Below are 21,775 nucleotides of genomic sequence, written 5' to 3'. Positions count from 1 at the left end.
GGATCTCACCTGAAGAAAGGCCACTATTTATTTTGTAAACTCAGTGTAGTTTGGTATAAACAAATCTTCACAAATGTTTGGATAGCTGCGGGAAGATAGAGGGATGGAGGAGGGATGTATGTCTGTCTGTCTGAAGGAGCAGACCAGAGCACTGTGGAATGGGTAGGAATTATGGGCCTGGGGAGCAGGGTGAAGGAGGCTGCCCACTGTGTACACCGAGGAGGAGAAGAGACTTAGGACTGTCTTGCATATATAATAATAAGTAGAATAAGAAGATGCTGCCACTTCCAGCTTCACAAAAGCCTGCCGTGCTATATTAAAAAACAATTATGTCATGACACTTGTTGGAATATTATTTTTTATCTGTGTACCATAAGTCAATGTATTGGTATTGCTATTCATGACTGGAGTTCGTATTTCCTGACTAATGCTCCTGCTTAGTGTGTGTGAAAGTGAATGCCTTTTTCATAAAGAGATTGGACTTCTCTATAGTCTTTATTTGGCCTTTACCTTTAGCCAGAAAGTTGCATTTTCATAGAATCATAGAATAGTTGGGGTTGGAAGGGACCTCCAAAGCTCATCTAGTCCAACCCCCTGCCATGAGCAGGGACATCCTCACCCAGATCAGGTTACTCAGAGCCACGTCCAGCCTGGCATTGGATGTCTCCAGGGATGGGGCATCGACCACCTCTCTGGGCAACCTGGGCCAGTGTTTCACCACCCTCACTGTAAAAAATTTTTTCCTCTTGTCTAGCCTGAATCTCTCCTCCTTTAATTTCAAACCATTACCCCTTGTCCTATCACAACAGGCCCTGCTAAAAGGTCTTTCCCCATCTTCCTTGTAGGGCCCTTTTAAGTACTGAAAGGCTGCAATAAGGTCTCTCTGGAGCCTTCTCTTCTCCAGGCTGAACAACCTGAACTCTCTCAGCTTGTCCTCACAGCAGAGCTGTTCCAGCCCTCTGATCATCTTGGTGGTCTCCTCTGGCCCCTCTCCAACAGGTCCATGTCTTTCCTGTCCTGAGGACCCCAAGTGGGGCCTCACCAGAGCAGAGGGGCAGAATCACCTCCCTCGACCTGCTGGCCGCGCTCCTTTTGATGTGGCACAGTTTACTCTCATTTCTGGCTATTAAGATGTTCCAGCAGTGACAGTATGCCCTGGGCAAGCAACAGTGAAAGGGCACTTAAAGGACAGGGAAGTAGGGAGAACACCACCAGTGTGAATGAGGCATTTGTAAAAGACAGTCAAAATGGAAAAAGGGAACAGAGTAAAAAGGGCACACAGGAAAAAAAAAGTTTTCTAAAGAATGAAAGGGGGAAATTATCTATCATTCAATTACCAGTATTTTTCCAGTAATCAGGAGGCACGTTGATTTGAAACTTTTTATTTCAAAGTGTCCAATTGCGTACACATGCATGTGTGTGAAAGGAGAATCTTCTCATGTTGAACCAAGATATGCAACTTTTCGCAGTTATCCAGCTACCAGTTTTAGGAGTGCATGTGTGTGTGCTGAGTACTGACTGAGTTCTTATAAAATGTTTTTAAGTAAAAAATTTTAAGCAAGAGCACCAGTTGTAGATGTTTACTATTAAAACTTTCTTTGTAGGTTATTGCACTTAAGAATGAACATTGAAGACAAGCTGGGAGGATTATTTCTTAAATGCGGTGGCATAGACCAGATGCAGTCACCCAGGGCTATGGTAGGGATGGGTGCAGTATCTGACCAGACTGGAGTATCGGGAGAGCGGCAAGAGGCAGTGCTGCAAGATCGGACTATGGCGCACCAAGAAATTCTTGCGACAGACGAAGTGTTACAGGAAAGCGAACTTCGACAGCAGGAGATGATTTCGCATGATGAACTCATGGTCCATGAGGAGACGGTAAAAAATGATGATGACATGGATACGCCAGATAGACTTCCTCAAGGGCTGCAGTATGCTGTTAATGTCCCTGTAAGCAATTTCTTTGTGAAATATTGGAGAAATTACTAGGAAGCTTGATCTGGTAGTCTAGTGCTACTCTGGCAAGAATCTATTAATTGCTTGTTTGGATTTTGATTATCAAAATATTTATGAATGGATGCTATTTATGAAAATGTCATTTGCCTCTGGCTGTGGATAAATTTTGCCAATTAAGTATAATATTTAAGTATCTGTTTTATAAATATTTTATAAGCAGGCTGTTACCATAGAGTTAATGCATTAAAATGTGCTCTTTTAAATATATTTAATGTTTAAGGGTAACTACAAACCAGAATAAATAGCGTTATTAAAAGGTGCATACTGTTTATGCTGTTCATAGTACTGTTTAGTTTCTTTTGCTATAGGAAGCATCTTGTATGTTTTCCAAGTATGTGGACGCTTAGCAATTGCATTCACGCTGCAGGTTGGACTGTGACACTTCATACATGACCATAAATTTGCCCCTCCTCGATGTCTCATAGACGGTGTCCCTCAGCTTTCCCAGAGACAATGTAGATGACTTCCTTTTTGAAAACAGAGCATCTGTCTGTAATGCAGCACATCATCACTGTTACCCTTCAAACATAAAAGATAATTACCAGGACTTTAAAAGTAGACAGCCGTATATGCGAAGAATAACCTTTAGAAAGGTAGCATTGTTAAAACACTACTCTGTGAGCTGTAGATCAGGTGATTCAGATGTTAGAAAAATGTAAGAGTATCATGCTCTTTATTAAAGTTTACATTAGATTATTTTTTGGAAAAAAACCCCTTCATCAGCACTGTTCTTGTTTTCTTAAAAAATACTTCTGTCTTAAATATAAAATAAACTATTCCGTTAAATCTTGCATTGACAACACATGGACTAAAGTAAAATAGGTGTGAAAAACTGAATGGTTTTACAGATGGAAGTGATTTTAATATAAGAACTGATCTCAAAATCACCACAGGTCAGAAGGAAAAAAGACTTTGGGAGATGAATGAAAGGATACATCAAAATGTCACTGTAAAAATTAACTGTGCCCTTTTTGTTTAAGATACTTATTATTCCTTTCACTTAAATTTCTGAAAGAGTGAAGCCACAAGATAACTCCCTTAGAAAAAGGTTTTCTGTTTTCAGCAGTTTGTCATCTTCTAAAATTGAAAAATTGCTTTTCTGTAGTGAGAACCTTACCTGAAACTGGCACTTGGTATCTTAACAGATCAGTGTAAAGCAAGAAATTACCTTTACTGATGCATCTGAACAACAGAAACGAGACAAAAAACAAATACGAGAGCCAGTAGATTTGCAGAAAAAGAAGAAAAGAAAACAGCGTTCACCAGCAAAAGTAAGACATTGATTTGGCAAAACCAAGATTAAAAGAACCTGAAGATTTGGTTGACTATGACTAATTTCATTAGCATTTGAAGTAGTTAGGCTGGAAATTGTTTGTTTGCTCAGTAAAGATGCAGTTCTGAAGTTCACCAGAGACCCAAACCAAAACCTGATATAACAGTGTTTTTCTTTGAACTCCTTTTAGCAACATGAACCCTTGACATATTTTAACATCTGTCTCTCCAGGCAGTTCTCTCTCCAAATATTTTTTTTTAAATTATGAGTCAGTAGCTTTGTAGACAATTTATAAATTGTTACTCTGTATCTATCTAATAATAGTTGTGCTTTTCTGTCAGCCTGATAATTTTGTATGCTTCATGCATAGTAGTGAAAAGTTTTTAAAAAGAAATCTAAAATGGTAGTTTTGAAAATTCTAAAAAGTTTACTAATATATATAAAATAATTTACCAGTAAGGAATATTCCTGTGGTCATAATCATCTTCATATATGTATTTATTTATATCAAAAGATTCTTACCATAGCTGCTGGTATGTTACTTCAAAATTTGTTTTGTAGATCCATTCATGAAGAGTATGTATCCCTGTATGTCTGAAAACAATTTTCTTCTATTGAGGCGCACGTCAGATAAAACCAGAATCATTTCACCTCATGAGGTAGCAGTGTTATATCTTCTAGTAATTCCCCAAATCAGTATTAATTTTCAGACTTAAAATAGAACATATACAGGCTGCTCTGATAGGCAAAAACCAGTTCTATATGATCACGCAGCAGCATTAAAATAAGCCTACTCTGAAACCAGCCCAGGCTGTGTATACATTGAAGGAAAACTCACCCTAACGCCAAAGAAACCTCCAAAACCTTCTTTTTGTTGGCCTGGGAGTGGGAGCCCTCAGTCTTCCTCAAAGCACTGCCAAATTAGGTTGCACCTGTAGTATTCTTGGAGAGTTGAGTAATTGTTTCAGATTGGGTGTGGAAGCAAGTTCCAAATCCTGTGCATCAAGATACTTCTCCCTTCAGTAGAAAAAGGAGCTCTAAGTTGAGCACCTCCTCAGGTCACTTCCATGGAAACATGGCGAGGTAGGAGAGGTACGTGTCCCTCTTTCTTCAGACTCGTATTTGCATGCTTCCTTTTTACCTCCCAGTCTGTCAGTGTTAGTCTTTTGAGGTGACAAAAGATTGAAAAATGATCAGGAGTATCTCTAAACAGGATCTTTTTCAGTCTCTCTTCCCCTTTTTTCGAACTTGTCAGGGTAGAAAGGCAGAAAGAAGCTGAAGGACTGACATAGGTGAGAGTCTACTCCAGTTTTAGCATTGCCAGAGTAATGGGATTGATTTTCCATGCAAACAGCAACTGGGACTTTTACAAGTGGAAGTCAAATAACATTCTAAACTCTATTTTATATTAATGTAGTCATCACATAAATAAGAAGTCAACAGCTTTTGTGAATCCTCTCTACTTTTCCCTCTTCCACGCACGCAAACACATGTGCACGCACACACACGCACAAGCTTTTTTGTTGCTTTTATTAGGAAAACTGCACTGACAACGTTAACTTTCTTCATTTAAGAGGTGGTACAATGAATGGATGCAGTACAAGAGCCCATGTTTAGGATAACTGTGAAATGTATTTTCTGCACAGTTATTTAAAAATTGCCATATAGTCTATGCAAAACATTTCATAACATGCATTTAAATGTATTTTAAATAACCAGTCAGTGTTTCATTAGCTGCATGTTGTTACAGAACAGAGTTTTTATAATTGTCTGTATCTGTGACTTACTGGAGGTGTAACATACCACTCTTACAAACGTATGAATGTGCTTGTCCTTCAGAGTGAATGCACAAGAATTTGTTAGCTCAAGACTTTCACTCTTGCTGAGTTTTGATGCAGCAGAATTAAGAATTGCTTAAGTAGATCCTACAGTATTTGCTATTGTTGTAGAGATACTATTTCAGTTATTGACTCTCTCATCACTGTCATTATCATAAAGCCTAAAACATTGTAGGTAATCAAATTGCAGCTGTGTTTCCCCAGCAGACTTATTTTTTGTTGATAACAAGGGACTAAACTGTTTTGTTTAAGGTTACTTAAGCTCTTCTTTATAGTTATGTTTCTAGTTAAGTAAGACTTTTGGAAATGTAATTTGTTTACTGGTTCTCTTATTTTCTTGCCAGAGATAGTAGAGAGTTGGGGTTTTTTTAAATTTATTTTTGACAAATTAGAGAAAACCTGTGATGAACTTTATTGAATAAGGTAGATATGATGTAATTTTTTTCATTTCAGTTTGTTCAACTATATATGAAAATAGCGGCTTTGTTTGACAGCAAAGCAGTTGAGTGTGGCAAGCTGAATTTGTCAAGGAGATGCTCTAATATGTATATTGAGTGAGCAATACTTCACTGAGTGAAAAACCTGAAAGGGGAGAAGAAGAATATTATATTCTTGGTTGTTTGGTTTTGGGGTTTTGGTTTTTAAAATATAATTTTGTCTCCGAAACTATTGTTATTATGTAGATGTAGAGAATTTGTATGACTATCCTGGATAAGTTTTCATGCCTTTTAGCAAACATTAGCCATCATGACTTGAAAAAAGAATATAACTTTTCACTTCTGCTTTAAAATATGATTATCCATGGTTCAGTGCCCAGAGGTGATTTGGTTACTTTGCATCCTTTCCAACAGACGGACAAAGTAAACAGTAGCATATAAAGTGACTCAGCTGTGAATAGGGGAGCCCTAAGCTGATTTTCCATGAGCTGCTTTTGTGTCCGTCCTGTTGAAATATCTCTTAGTACACAACGAGGCACAAGTTGGATTAGACTGCAATTGGAAATGTATGCTAGAAGCCTAACACATAGCTTTGTAGAAATTAGCATTGTTTTACCTGAAATATTTAAATTTTCTGCTTCTTTCTTTTGTAGTTAATAAGGTATCTTTAGAGGGTAGTGTGAGAACAAATTTTACTCTTTTTAAAATAGATCCTTACAATAAATGAGGATGGATCACTTGGTCTGAAAACCCACAAATCTCATGTTTGTGAGCATTGCAATGCTGCCTTTAGAACCAACTACCATTTACAGAGACATGTCTTCATTCATACAGGTACTGCTTGACTTCAAATTTGTCTTTTCTACTATATAAAGAGTTGTTTACTTATGTTAAACATGTTTTCAGCTCTATGCGAATTTCAGTTTTAAGAGTGTAGCTAACTTGGCATCTAAGCTTAGAGATTCCATGCACCAAAGTGTCAAAAGAATACCAGAAAAAAAAAGAAATGACATATGTTTAATAAACTGAAGACCTAACTGTTTAAAAGGTTTCTTTTCTTTCTTTATCAGAAAGTAATGGGTTGACTTGTAGCCTAAGTGCCAAAATTGACCCCTTTGTAAAATGTGCTCCGGCTGCTTATTTGCCTGATGAGGTATCTCTCTGGTTTGGAGAAGTGAAAAAGGTACTTACCATTATAATAGCTTGCCAGTATCCTGAATGCAGACTTATGCCAGCATCGTGATTGATCTTGTTCATGAGGAAATTACAGCCATTTCAGATCACTCTTCCGTCTTAGTCTTAATGTGACTCTTAGGATCATGGAAAGAATTCTGCAGTTCATATGCTTAGTAAGGCTAATGGGGTTTTTTTTGGTATTAAGAGTATTTTTGGAATTCGCTCAGATGCTGGTTTTTTAGTAGACATTTTAATATTCCTCAAAAGTAGTTATCAGAAACAACAGTGTGTAGTTATTAACTGATGGATGTGGAATTATATTGTTCAAGGTGAAAAACCATTTCAGTGCAGTCAGTGCGACATGCGTTTCATACAGAAGTACCTGCTACAGAGGCATGAGAAGATTCATACTGGTGAGTATAGTGCCTTGAGTATCTTTACTGGCGTGCTTAAAATCTGTTTCCCCACTCAGGCAAGGTTTCTGATAATAAATATGCAGCCTAAAACCCTGTTGTAGTTTGTTTTAACTTTACATATGTTATAAAACTATAAAAAATAAGTTAGTTTTGTGCTTTCAACTTGCTCCACTTTTCTTTGGCTGTAAAGTGAGTATAAACTCTAGTAAGGAAATCTGAAAGTACTTTGCTATAAGTAACCCCAAAGTAGCAAATCCTGAAGTTTGTGTATTTATAAAAGTCAAAGGTTTGTTAAGCAGTTCTATCTTTTGTTCTATGAAGTTAATTCAGACAACGGGGACTTCTAAATTACATTTCAGTAGATTTATTTATTTACTAATTTGGAATTTGATGGAAAAGTGCCAGGACTAAAATGGCCAAAATGCCTAACCCCAAAGGTGTTAGTATCAGCTTTCCTTTTCACTTTTTTTTTTTTTTTAAGTTTTAATTCAGATATGTTCTAAAAATAAGAGTCTTAGTTTAAAAACATGCAATATAGGTCAAATAAGGCCCGAAGTTTTAAGCCGAAGAGAGTTAAAGTTTATACATCTTTATTTTTTTTATCTTCTTGCACTGCACAAAATCACATTCTTTAACAGGTTTGGCTTCATTGGGTTTTTGGCATTTTGGTGCATGGCCTTTCAATCCCTCTTTAAATATTTTGTAATATGGTCCCTTTGGACTAGATGCCAATTTCTCAGCCTCTTTTTCAGAAAAGCAGAGCTGGTGAATGTGCACAGTGTTTCTTGGCTGTCGCATTTAAATGGATATGAAAGCTACTAACACGCAGTGCAGTGTGTGCATGTGTACGAGTTGAGAGGGAGAAAAAAACCTCTGCAAAATGAATTTTCAGAGCAGTGTACAGGGAGTTACATGCACAAATGCCCTGTTGTTGATGGGATTTTTGTATTCTAGGTTGCCATGAGTCCAGACTAAGTAGGTTTCCTTCAGCCAGTCAGCCACAGAAGAGTCTTCCATTCTTCTGCCCAGTGTCTTTATTCTGCTCCTAGTCTTCCCTCTGGCTCTGAATTGGTGAACCATGCTGCCTTCACTTTGTGGAGATATTATTCCTGACAAGAATGTTCATTCATTCTCTTCCATCTGTCTGCTCACTTTTCCCTCCCTCCCCAAAAAAGGCAAAAATTTAAGTGCAGTCTTCACATTTTTCAGGAGATTTTTTTTTTTTTAAGTGAGGATTATTCCCTGTACGTGGCTTTGAAAATGAGTCTGGGCGATACAGTTAATTAACACTTGATTGGAAATATTTTTAAATGGATTTAATTATCTTTTAAAATTCAACTTCTAGCTCTAACAAGAATTCTGTGTTGATTGTAAGCTTTGGAGGGAGGGGGGGTGTGTGTGTCGGGGGGGGGTTGCAGGGTTTTTTGCCAGCTCTTATATATATTAGTCTTTGTTTAGCAGAAGAAAAGCTGCCATTTAACAAATTAACCATATTGTTATATGACCTTTTTAGATAACTGTTTTCTTCTTTTCCTCAGCATCCTGAGGTATAGTTTGGTTGTCAGAAAATTGAACATGGTGATTGTGTTTAAATTGTTGAATTAAGGGTGTTTTCCTAGGTGCCAACTAGTACGTGGTTAGGAGAAAACATGTAAGACCCAGCTTCCAGGAGTGGAAAAAGCTTTTTTGAAGTCCATTCAGTTAGCAAGTATTTGACTACTGCTTAATTTTTTACTTGGCCCAATTATAGTACAGCTAATTGGCATTCTACGTACCTGTCTGTGCTTTCATTTCTGTATGACAATATTCCCTACTGGGCTGTAGCTGTTTTTTCGCATTCCTCTGTTCTTCAGGGCTTCATGATTGAACCCATCCAGAAAAGCTGCATTTCCAGCTTTGCTTCTCTCACCAGAAGGTGAGCGGTGGGTCTATGTCTCACTTTGATGGAAGTAAAGGAAAGCTCTCTTTGTATTATTCATACTCTTTTAAGAAATACTCCTTATAAATTCAATGCTATATTTTTTCCTTTTTATTTTGCATTTTTATCTCTGTGAATGACTGCTTTTAACGCCAGCTTTTGTACAGTGTTCGAAACACTGATGAAGAACAGGATGTTTCTTACTCTTTTAAATATATCAATTTTCCAGTTTGTTTTAAGCCAATGGAAGACAGTGGTAACACTTAAAACCCCTATTTTATGACTGTTACAAGCCCTGAATTTACACTCCAGCTAGTACCAGCGTGGTGTGAGTTCGGTTCTCTGAACTGCTCCTTCAAATGAAATGTTATGAGGGAGTTAGGAAGCAATCAATGAACAGCCTTATTCTGTGTAAATAATTAAATAGTTGCATCTAAAAGCAGACATTGCATTAATACAAAATTCACTTACTAGAAATAATTTTATGTAGAGGAAGGCAGCAATGCTGGAACCCTGCTGCTAAAAGATATTTTCATATTTTTAGTTTACTGGGCTCATGAAGATGCTGAATGTTTGGTGGTGGGTTGGGTTTTTTTGTTTGTTTTGTTTTGTTTTTTTCCAATATGTCTGCTTTCTTTTTGGTTAGAGATGTTTCTATACACCTTACCCACTCATGGATTCACGTGTCCTAATTCTGTAACCTACCCTACTTTCCATTTTAAATACAAAACAATGAGATTACATTTTAAAAAAATAAAGCAACATTGGGGCTGACAATTCAAGCACCTTATTATTCAGTCATGCTGCTTTTTTATTGCCTTCTTTGGTATTTTCTCATTTTTATTTTGTCTGTTTAAATTCTAAAATGCCTGGGGATTTATACTTTTTACAGCCTTCCCACACATAGTATTTGTACCACACTTTATATATAGTTCTATTGCTCAATTTTCATAGATTTCCAATGTAGACACAGAACATAGTCTGTTTTTGTAAATAATTAATATAATTATTGTATTGCACTTTTACATTTTGACTTTTTTTTTTTCCTATATCTGATTCTTTCCCACTCACCAAGATATTTTAGAAAAATACGTGCTGGATTCTCCCTATATTAGCAAAGGATTATTATTAATGATATCCTCCATTTGCAATAGGTACTGTTTGAAAAGTACAGCAAAATTTCAGAAGGCCTCTGAAGTTCCAGGCTTCTGCTGGGAGAAAATGATGATAGGAAGCTTATCTTCATATTAATTTTTAATCTTTTTCTAATACTATCTTGCTTATTAAAGCAAGAATTAAGTATGGTATCAGTTTCACAAAGTGTTTCTTAATCTCACTTCCAGAGTGTTCTGGAATTTTACTGAAAATATCATTTTCTGTGTCGTGCCCAGTAAGCCAAGGGCAGTGTCCCCAACCTTCTTCTCCTGCTGAGGCACAACCAGCAGCGCTTTCCTACCAGCTCTCGGTGTCTCCAAAATCGCTGCTGGTGGTTGTGCTCTGCAACGAAAAACCTCAGCAGCCCTATTTAAGCCTTGAGAAGGGATCAGGTAGCTGGGAGAGTCTTCTGGCAGCGAATAGTCAGCTTGAGGAGACAAATGTTAAGGAATTATGTGACCATCTGAGTAGGGGAGTGGGTATGAGGCTGAAGGTAAGTGCATCCATGACAGCAGGATGGCTCTTGCAGGGCTCTTCACAGCTAGAACAGGACCAAGCTGTCTTGCTTCTCTGGCTTGGTTTGGCTTCTGTAAGGCTCAGGATAGTTTTCATCCCAAACAGCTGCTCCTTTCTCTAAAAAATGTCTAAGAGAGCGTGAAAGCCAAGTTCCAGATAGCGTAAGGAGAGTCGTTTGAAGGGGTGATTTAAAAGAGACCCAAAGTAGAATAGTGGAGCAAAGGGAAAGAAAAGAGTAAGTAACAAGGATGAAGTAGTTGTCTTTGGGAATGGAAAAATTCCTGTGTATTACACGAGAACAATGAGACCTAAAGTCTTGCCTTGTCTTTAAAAGTGAAGACAAGGGTTGGAATTTTACTCAGAAAGTCTCGACAGGCTTGGTGCAAGTGAAACACCATAGTGTTAAGGGTAACAAATGGATAAACAGAATGTGAAGAATGAAACTGGATTTTGCAAGTTAAGAAACAAGCCAGGGAGTAGGTTTTGCTTATAGACAGCATGAGAGAGGGTTATATGATAGGTGCTATAATGTATAAAGGGTGCTGAAAAAAGCAAAATTTTATGATGATTATAAATAAGGAAGAAATGGTAAAAGTTAGTCTTTGACTAAGTGTGAAAGAAGAGTTCAGATGCTGAGGCTGTGAGCCTGGAGAAAAAAGAACTGATGGAAGCTGAGAATCTTAGGAGAGGAGATAATTTGATTTAGAAGAGAATAAATTGGAATAATTTCATCTAAGAAAGGGATTGGCTGAGAAGCCACATGGAGAGGTAAGAATTAATAATTAGAAATAGGGCATAGGCTTACAAAGAGAGAGACTTAGAAATTGCTTGGAATTAAGAAGGTTGAAACTCTGGGCATTCAAGATCTGTCTGGGAGCAAACGTGTGGGTGATACAGGTATTTTCCATTCTAGTTTCTATAAATACTGGTGTCTTAAGGTACCGTATTTCCGTTTGTAGAAGGATGTGGCCAAATATCTCTGTCTGAAATGGAAAATATACACTCTAACAACATTTTAAAGAATAAATTAAAAATTATTAACATTTAAATAATTAATCATTAGTAATAATTTAATAAATTGGTTAATAAAATAAATTCTAAGAATAAAACTACCTTAGAAAAATAGAAATAGCTTGCATGTTTCTGGAAACAAAAGATAGATGGTTTATATCCCCAAAATCAGTGCAGTACTGTATCCAGAACAAAGAAGATGTTGACAGATGTTGCCAAGACAATCCCTGATCTCTGTCAGTTCAAAAGATTTCATAGTAAATATTGAGAGGAAAGTTTACTGTTGTTCAGAGTGGGTTCTGTTAAATAACAGTGAACTTTTCTAAACGCAAAACTTGAAGTCAATGCATTTGAACTTTTAGTTTTTTTCAGAGAAATGTAGAAAATAAAAATATCAGATGGAAGATGCAAGGTAAAAGTTAAACAAAATAAAAATAGTTACTCCATGTTCTGAAAGCATCATTGCAGGGCTTCTGTGTGAGGAAAAATAAGGGGAAAGCTGAAGATTAATTCAGGGCGATGAATATTGTCTGAACAAATATTTCATGAAAGTGAAAAACAAAAACCAAACCAAACCAACAAACAGAAAAACCTGTAAGTATGCAAATGCAAGTTCAGCCACAGAAATATCTTGTTTTCAGCTTAATTTTTTAAATAAAATACTTTTTAATTTTTTTAAAAATAAATAAATCTGGTTTCCCACCAAAATAGTAGGATTTTTTTTCAGAGCAGATATTTTAATTCTACAGACAGATAAGGGGGAAAAAAAGTGAAAAATACAGAGCACCCTACAAAAATGCTAAATTAAAAGCTTGGAAATGCGTAATTCTGTTCTAGAAAGGATAGGCTTGAGTTAAATAAGTTTGTGAGAGAACTGAGGAATTTTTATGCAGTCATCTGTCCTGAAAAAAAAGATTATGTAGTAGCAGTTCAGGAAGGCTGCCCTTGTAGTTCTTCATTTGCTGGGTTTAAGACAGATATCTGCACCTATATTAGAAAGAGGGAGTAAGAATTTAGTTCTAAAGTTTGTGGGGTTTTTTGGTTTTGTTTTTTTTAATGTAAAAGCCTAAAATAATTTTAAGGCATCAGCCACTGAGTACTGGGAGAATAGTGGTGTGAGAAAGCCCTATGTTGTTTTTCAATAGCAACAGACTAAATCCTCTTCTTTATTATTTCTAGTAGAGAGTATAGTATATGACCTGGTAATTTTATGGAAAAATACTGAAAGTTTTTTTTTTTTTTTTAGATTAACATTGCTATGTGTTTTTTTTATCAGGTGAAAAGCCATTTCATTGTGATGAGTGTGGTATGAGGTTTATTCAGAAGTATCACATGGAAAGGCACAAAAGAACTCACAGTGGAGAGAAGCCTTACCAGTGTGAATATTGTTTGCAGGTAAGATGACGTCGTGAAATCGCTTGCAATTAAAAACCAAAACACCAGTCAATTCCCAGGTAGTACAGATGGGACTTTCTCCAGGTGTTGTAGTTATGTGAGTACAAATAAATGTATGAAGAATGTTTTTTCTGTTAAGGCGGGCCGTCTTGGTGCGCAGGTGGAGCAAAGTCACTACTGTCTGTGCTTGATTTTATCGATTACGTACTGTTGTTTCGCACTTCATTATGAATCGGTAAAGTGGATAAATTGTCAAGTAAATGGGTTAGACTACAAGGTTTATTTTCTTTCTGCTAATGTATTAATTTTTGTATAATAATAAAAATCTTTTGCAGTATTTCTCCAGGACTGATCGGGTGCTGAAACATAAACGTATGTGCCATGAGAACCGCGACAAGAAACCGAACAGAAGTGCCACCAAAGTTGGCTTTTTGCCATCGGAGGAAGATTCTGGTTTCTCTACGCCTATGAAAGACAACTCCTTGCCAAAGAAGAAGAGGCAGAAAACAGAGAAAACAAAATCTGGGGATAAGGAAAGTGCGGATAAATCAGAACAGAAGAAGGACAAAAATGACTATTTGCCTTTGTACTCTTCTAGTACTAAAGTAAAAGATGAATATATGGTAGCAGAATATGCTGTTGAGATGCCACATTCTTCGGTCGGTGGCTCGCACTTAGAGGAAGCAAATTCGGGAGAAATACACCCACCTAAGCTCGTTCTCAAAAAAGTTAACAGCAAGAGGAGCCTGAAACAGCCGCTTGAGCAAAGTCAAACCATTTCACCTTTATCTACGTATGAAGACAACAAGGTTTCAAAGTATGCCTTTGACCTTGTGGATAAGCAAAGTTTACTGGACTCGGAAGGTAATGCTGACATTGATCAAGTTGACACGTTACAGGAAGGGCCCAGTAAACCTGTACACAGCAGCACTAATTATGATGATGCAATGCAGTTTTTAAAGAAAAAGAGGTATCTACAAGCAGCTAGTAATAACAGTAGAGAATATGCCTTGAATGTAAGTACCATAGCATCTCAACCTTCAGTAACGCAGGCAGCTGTGGCCAGCGTCATTGATGAAACTGCTACAGCCTCGATATTGGACACACAGGCGCTGAATGTTGAAATTAAAGGTAACCATGACAAAAATGTCATTCCAGATGAGGTACTGCAAACTCTGTTAGATCATTATTCGCACAAGGCTAACGGACAACATGAGATTTCTTTCAGTGTGGCTGACACGGAGGTGACCTCCAGTATATCAATCAATTCTTCCGAAGTGTCTGAGGTCACCCAGTCGGAGACAGTCGGAACAAGCTCGCAAGCTTCCTCATCAGATAAAGCTAGTATGTTACAAGAATATTCAAAGTTTTTACAACAAGCTTTGGACAGAACTAGCCAAAATGATGCCTATTTGAACAACCCGAGCCTTAATTTTGTGACTGATAGCCAGACTCTTACAACCCAGCCAGCATTTCCTTCCATGGAGAAGGTCTACACGTCTATACCCGTGAATAGCTTTCGGTCGGGAATGAACTCTCCATTAAGAACAACTCCAGACAAGTCTCATTTTGGACTAATGGTTGGTGATTCGCAGCACCCTTTTCCCTTTTCAGGTGACGAGGCAAATCATTCTTCTTCCTCCTCTACGCAGGACTTCTTGGATCAGGTAACTTCTCAGAAGAAAGCAGAGGCACAGCCTGTTCATCAAGCATATCAAATTAGCTCCTTCGAGCAGCCCTTTAGAGCTCAGTACCATGGGGCAAGAGCTGGAATATCATCTCAGTTTAGCACTGCCAATGGACAGGTGAACCTTCGGGGACCAGGGACAAGTGCTGATTTCCCAGAATTTCCCTTGGTGAATGTAAACGATAGCAGAGCTGGGATGACTTCTTCACCTGATGCCACAACGGGCCAGACTTTTGGTTAAGAAATCTTTGTAAATAATACTGGCACTTTAGAACACATTTGTCAAAAGGGGGTTGCTCTGTATAAGATGGAGTTCTGTACAGCTTTTAAGAGCACTATGTTAAAACAAAAGTAAGATGATATTAGCAAGACCAATAACTGCTTTTTTCTTTTTTTTTTTTTTTTATTTTTTGTGGTTAGTCACCAGTCATTGAACTGCCTGATGTTGGTGCCCCTATCAGAGGCAGTTTTTTATTCACATGTTTGAATCCAGAAAATATTTTATCTTCTCCGAAATTTAAAGTAAAAAAAAATTCCCCAGGTAAGACTTTCCCCCATGATTGTTTCCTGCTGGTTTCCTTGTATGCTTTGGGAGGACAATTTGCTGTCTGATAATATTCATATTGTCATTTCTAAGCTTGTCAGCATAGTCATTGCTCTTCAGCAGGGAATCAACATGTACTAAACACACAAAATAAACAATAAGTTTCAAAGTCAAGCAAATATGGCTTTAAAAGATGGCATTTTCTAGAAAAATAATCTTTCTTCCATCTCTCTCAAAATCAATTTTAGACCATGTGCCCTTTATTTCTGCTTTGCATTACCTTGAGTTGCGTTTGGAGGAAAAAATGAATTCTGATAGACTAGCTCTACTATTTAAAAGTCTAATTAATTTAAAATACTTTAAAAACTTTTTTAAGCAAAATGCCTAACTGCTAAAGCCTTTACTTCGTTCCTGAAGTAATGTGTATTTCTTTGTACAGCTGAATCTAGATGTAACTTTTTAATGACTTTTTCATACGCAGATATCAAGATTTTGAAGTTTTAGTTAAAATACTCTGTAGATGACATTCCCAATTGCATAATGCTTACACAAACTGTGTATTCCAAGATTTAAAAGCTTAATTGTACCTTACCCTACATACTCATAATGATTAACATAGAGCACTTAGTCAACTTGATAGTTTTTGATTTCTCAAAAAATAAAACCATGTTTAGATTTTTAGGTTTGACACGGTTGCATCTTTTTCATCTCATACAGCTCCAATAATTCTTTTCAATATACTTGAGATGGGGTATTCTTTGCTTCTGTAAAAACTGTTTTAATTCTCTGTCTAGAATTTTGACAATTCAGATCGTTAAATTTATTGAAGTATTCCCAAAAGCTGAAGTGGGCATTCAAATTCCCTCTTTTTAGTGTTTGCTTAAGTGAAAGTCATTACAATTTTACCAACCAAAACTGCTGATACGTTAGTGAACAGGGTTTCTTTTTCCAGCATAGCTGAGTGATCAAAGTTTTTGTTGCATTTCACTTTATAAATAAACTACAAAGTTTATCCCTGTACCATGAATATGTTTTTTTGAATAGTACTTTGTCTTGAAGTATACAGTATGGTACGATAAGTAGTTCTGTGTGCATTTTTAAGGTGGTAAGATTTGAGTAGCATAACTATTGTGTAGTTTAAGTTAAAAAGTTACAGAGTTTTGAACTGTATGTTCATTCTGTTGCACCTTCCCTAAAGGGACACTGTCTGGTAGTTTAAGTCAGTTTGAGCCTAATGTAGGCTGATTAACCAGGGAAAAACACACACACACACGTGTATATATATATGTAGGTATGTATTTATAGTTGGGGTTTTTTGAGGGTCCTTTTTTTTTTTTTTTTTAATAGGATTGCATACACCCTTTTCCAGCACTATTGCTAGCTGGTATCTCTCAGATGAAGCCATCAGCTAGGAGAAAAGACTGCATCTCAAGGGGCTAAAATATATCCTGTCTTTTAAGACAAGACTTGAGCAGGACATACAACAGTTCCCACCTCTTCCCAAAGCAGCAGCAATATTTCCTTTACTTGTCATTACTAGGAAACTGATCCCGCTCTCTCTCTTTTCCCTTACGGTACCACTATTACAGCACTAACTTCACTTGGTGCAGTTGAGGGAGAAAGCACATTTCTTATCCATAGGTTGCTTCTTGTATTGACAAGAAATGCAATTTACATAAAATTCTTACTTAGTACTTCTGTATAAGGAAGCGGGTTCTGTTCTCATTCATTGATCTTGTGTATAATATAGGAACGTGTTTCAGCGTGCTATGACTTACCAGCAAATTTGTCTGAATATTTGGCCCTGAGTTAAGAAGAATGAACCTCAAGGGAGAATAGTAGATTCCTTATGGGTTATTAATGATACATGTAAACGAATGTCTTTGAAAGAATATTTTTAAACTGATCCACGTGTGTCTGTTTTTCTTCCTTTATGGTCAATTTGGTTTTTTGACTTTCCGTTCTGTTTTGCACAGACATAATACATATGGCCCCTATATGCCAGGAAGCCACCTCTTGTAACGCATGTTTCGTTTTCAGCGCTTCATTTCCATGACATCCTAATTCGTGCTGCCTGAATACTGCTGCGTTGGCATCTTTGTTCTCGTGTCCCGTTTTTGCAAGTAGATGGCTGTTAATTGTACTATTTGTTAAATACAACAAGCAGCAAAAGCAAGAGTTAAAAATTGAAAAGGCTATATTATTACTGCGCTTCTCTGGCCCCATAGAGAGGCAAGAGGAATAGAGTCTCCTTCTCTGTAAGGAGACTGACTCAGCCTAATTTTAAAAAGTTATTGCGTTGATACTCTGCGGTGAGAAGGTGCCTGAGGAGGAGGAGGGAGCAGCTTTTGCTCTCGTTCCGTGCTAGGTTCCCACAGTCGCTGCTTGGGGTGCGAGTGAGCGAGATCTTGTACCGAGTGAAGGAACTTGCTCTTCCCCAGAGCAAAACGGGAATCATCCGAGGAGCTGTTATTCCTCATGTCGCAGCTGGTTCCCCAGCCAGCTGCTGAGCCATTCCAGCTGTGCGGTGCCGTTCCAGCTGTGCTGTGCCTTAGGGCAGGCTGTGGAGTCCCAGTCTGGCCCACGGGGACTTCTCGTGGGGTTCTTCTTCCTGTACAGTTAATGTGGTGGGGTGAGTAGTCGATCCACTGGTGCTTGAAGCTTTCTGTACGAGCGGATTTAACCAAATATACTGCTCTGATTTCCTGAGTACATGCCCTCTTATTCTGGAATAAGCCTTTACGTAGTTCTGGGGGGTTAAACTATGTAAAAAACTCTTGCTTGTGTAATAATTATTTAATAACATTTCCCACTGCTCCTGTTTTGCTGCTTTTCATTTGCTTTAGATGCACACTCTTCATTTTGATCTGGTCAGTGTTCATTTCTTTCAGTTTTCCGTGTATGTCTGGAAAAAAGTGACTTTTGCTTTCAGTTCTGTTCTTGTACTGATATTGTTCAGTCGCTGAGCATAAGGCTGGGGTGAGCATTTCTATTCCCCAGAGCTACCAACAGATGTTCTTACTTAAAGGTCATGCAAGCACTGAATGTGTGTGTGTGTGTGTGTGTGTGTGTGTGTAAGGTGGAATTTTTGGGGATATCTCCTGGTGACAGAGCAATGATGATTTTAAAAAAGAGGAAATGATGACATTTATTACCAAACTATATATATATACAATATGCATATATATATATGCACATATTAATAGGCCATATATTGGTCCTAAATTACTTGACAGTGTCCCTTTTAGCATGAATCTTTTGATATGTTTTACCATTAATATAACAGACAATGAAGGAATCAGCTTGTAATGGTATACTAATAGGCGTTTACATTTTCTTCATTTGATTTGAGAATGAATTAATCATAAATTACAAGGTTTGGGGAGAAGGATTAACCATGTGTATTACTGTATGTTGGTTTACTAATAACAACATAAACAATTTCAATTGGATGATAAAAGAACTATGTTCATGATTTTGTGTCTCCTAGTGTTGTCTTTAGGAAAATTGTATTTCGGGAAGAAAATAGGACAAGAAAGTATTCATGCGAAGTAACACTTGTATTATTTTTCTATTGTACTTGTCAATTTTTTGGACGATGGGAGCTTTTCATTGTTAATTGAGAAGTACAGTAAAATCTTGCTAATTCGCTGACCGCTAATCAGAGCATCTGATAGGTTTATACATCCCTGATGGTCTCTTCCCCACCTCTCTGCAATGGTCTAAAAAGTACTGTAGCGAGGTCTTATATTAGTAATCCTGTACTACTTCGCCCAAGTACACTATAGAATCTATATGAGTATACGGGGAGGTACAACAAGTATTGAGAACTAAATTGCAGTTGTCAAAATAAATGAACAAAGTACATTTTGTGATGTGACATCCTTGCTTTTGTTGCCTGCTTCTTCACTATTTTCAAAATTGTCATTTGGAGAGGGTTTCTAAGGCATTGCTGCGAATTATTGGGGTTCTACTGTAACTTTTGGAGTTTATATTCCTGTTCTCCTATGAAAACTTTCCAATTGGACAGATACATTATATTCCATGCTTGTTCAGAATATTTTTATAGTGTTTGTATCATATGTAGTAACTGTTTGCAATGAACCAGAATATTTGGATGAATACACTCTGAATTTTGCAGCATTGGATTACTTTATGTATGTATATTCGCTAACTAAATTTTATTGGGTTTGAGAGATTTGATTTTTATTCTTCTTTCTTTGCTTGTTTTAATACCATTACAAACCGCAGGGAAAATCCTAATACTCCTGGAAGTACGTTTGGAAATTTTAACAGGCAGAAATATGCTTGTGCAGTCGGTACCAGTACACATGTGAACTTTCAAATTACATGGTTGGTACTGAAGCAAATGAATAATGTTACAGTTTCCTGGTTTTAAACGTTTTCCTGAAGTGAAGCCTTGTAACTTTGAAAGTTCATTCGACTTTACGGTAATGCATGTTTATGTTAGGCATGTAATGCATTTAGCTAAAGCTCACTTTGCAAAGGACAAGTACTAAGAAAGTATTACTGCTAATGGAAAGAAATGTCTAAGTTAAAATTAAACCTCTGTTCAGTTTTAAATTGCTTTGTGTCAGGGAAATAAATTTATAGTCGCTTTTGCTCTACTTGGCGTATAAAACCTTATGTTTCCTTTTTAAAATGGCATCTTTTGGTAGGAAACACAAACTGAGGCAAGCAAACATTTCTAAGAGTTGTTTCTTGCTTTCCTTAATCCAATGGATGGAAAGGTAATATTGTGTAAACAACATTATTTTATTTTTTTATGCAATATCATGCTGTAAATATGATTTATCAAATAAGGATGTACCTATGATTGAATCTTTGATTCTGCACAGCTAGAGTTTATATATAAATATAAATGTGTCTTGACAATCAAGGACTTATGTCAGTCTTCCTTTATGACGTTTCTTATTGTTATGCATTCCATTTGTTTGACTTGAGTATTTGTATTGTCTGTAAAGTATGTAATGTTTTTATAGCTTGTTTAAAAAAACAAACAAAAAAGCCTGTAAATGCGTACGAACTGATGACAGTACCGCTCTGTTAGAAGGCACACGATGATGTCCTGTTTGTAAGCAATAATACATGACAGTGCTAACTTTACAAGTAGCATGAGGATAAGTTCCAAAAATACCTTTGGGAGTTAATAGCCTTGTTTGAGTTAATGAATATTCTTAATCAATTTTTTAGTAAATAAATAAATTCAGCTGTCCTCATGCTGGAGCATATAACACTGTTTACACAGCACAATTTCAGTCACAGAGGGGACAGTCTTTAGATCTCTGGCTCCATCCGTGCACACTCTGAGTAAGAGATGAACGGCTGGGCTGCACTTCTGCGGGAGGAGGAGCACCGCAAAAGTTGAATAGCTGTGTCTCTAAAGGAGGAGAGATACTGTTCTGCTTCTGTGCTGATCCCTGACAATTCCTCTACTTAAACGTGGAGTCTTTAAGTCCTGATACTGAACTGATGAGACTTGGGACTCCAGTAGAAAGGAGTAGTTCTCTTATTTCATATGCAGTAAACAGTGAACTTACAAGTCACCTTGTCATTTGAGTTGTGTATTTTTCAAATAAGGAGCTATGAGATGGGTTTATTCCGATAAATAAACTAAATGTCAAACTTATAGTTTGAATAGGTATTAGACTGTACAGAGCAGCATAACTATTTGAACAGTCATCACTGCTTTAGAACCCCCCAGCCCTGATTTATAAATGTATATGACCTACATTTTATAGAAAAAAAATGTTTTTAAATGCTAGTCATTTATATAATATGTGCTTTGAAGGATTTGCTAGTCCACTTCTGTCACTTTTAGTACACTGGTATCTTTTATATGTAATGTATGCTTTTTATTATTATTATTATTATTATTGTAGTAAAGCATTTCAGTAGGAGGAATTTTGCAACAGTATGAGGAGTTGACATTTTCATTGTCAGAAATGAATTAATTATACTGGACTTTGTCTGTGTAGTCTTGTCTTTCTTTTAATGCTCTCTGGAAGGAAACTTGGTATTCAATAAAGCAAGTGACCTCCTTTTATTTTGAAGGCATACTATGTAGTGCTGAATTGGACCTGGAAATATGGATTTGGAGACAGAGAAGTTAGTACGAGATCTAGTGTTACAAAAGAAACTGCGTTAGGAAAAACGTGATGATATATTTAGTGGAACACTGTTACAGTGGATTTTCTGATATAGTGTTATTTTCCTGAAGTCCATATGCCTTCTTTGTATTTCAATTATTAATAAAAAAATAATCCATATAGATAAATTTAGGATAATAGGTTGATTTCAATGATTATACAGTGTTTCTTTATCCGACATCTATTCCGTCCCTTTATTACCAGACAAAAGACCGTAGCCTGA

At 36.9% G+C, this 21,775-nt stretch overlaps 1 protein-coding gene across 2 annotated transcripts in view; it reads left to right on the top strand.

The window, feature by feature from the left end:
- Positions 1–21,182, top strand: part of ZNF148 (zinc finger protein 148) — a 38,604-nt gene extending 17,422 nt beyond the window's left edge. Inside the window, exons 2-7 of one of the 2 annotated variants that reach the window (XM_065638071.1) lie at positions 1,605–1,950; positions 3,162–3,287; positions 6,275–6,398; positions 7,070–7,153; positions 13,033–13,151; positions 13,487–21,182. In XM_065638071.1, coding sequence (XP_065494143.1) covers positions 1,621–1,950; positions 3,162–3,287; positions 6,275–6,398; positions 7,070–7,153; positions 13,033–13,151; positions 13,487–15,079 — 2,376 coding nt within the window. In that variant the 5' untranslated portion in view covers positions 1,605–1,620 and the 3' untranslated portion in view covers positions 15,080–21,182. The remainder of the gene's footprint in view (positions 1–1,604; positions 1,951–3,161; positions 3,288–6,274; positions 6,399–7,069; positions 7,154–13,032; positions 13,152–13,486) is intronic. The other variant, XM_065638070.1, reaches the window with a different exon arrangement.
- Positions 21,183–21,775: the final 593 nt, after the last annotated feature.

Source organism: Caloenas nicobarica, chromosome 6 (genome assembly GCF_036013445.1).
Source record: "Caloenas nicobarica isolate bCalNic1 chromosome 6, bCalNic1.hap1, whole genome shotgun sequence".
Classification (NCBI taxonomy): domain Eukaryota; kingdom Metazoa; phylum Chordata; class Aves; order Columbiformes; family Columbidae; genus Caloenas; species Caloenas nicobarica.
This window is presented reverse-complemented; position numbering and strand designations above follow the sequence as displayed.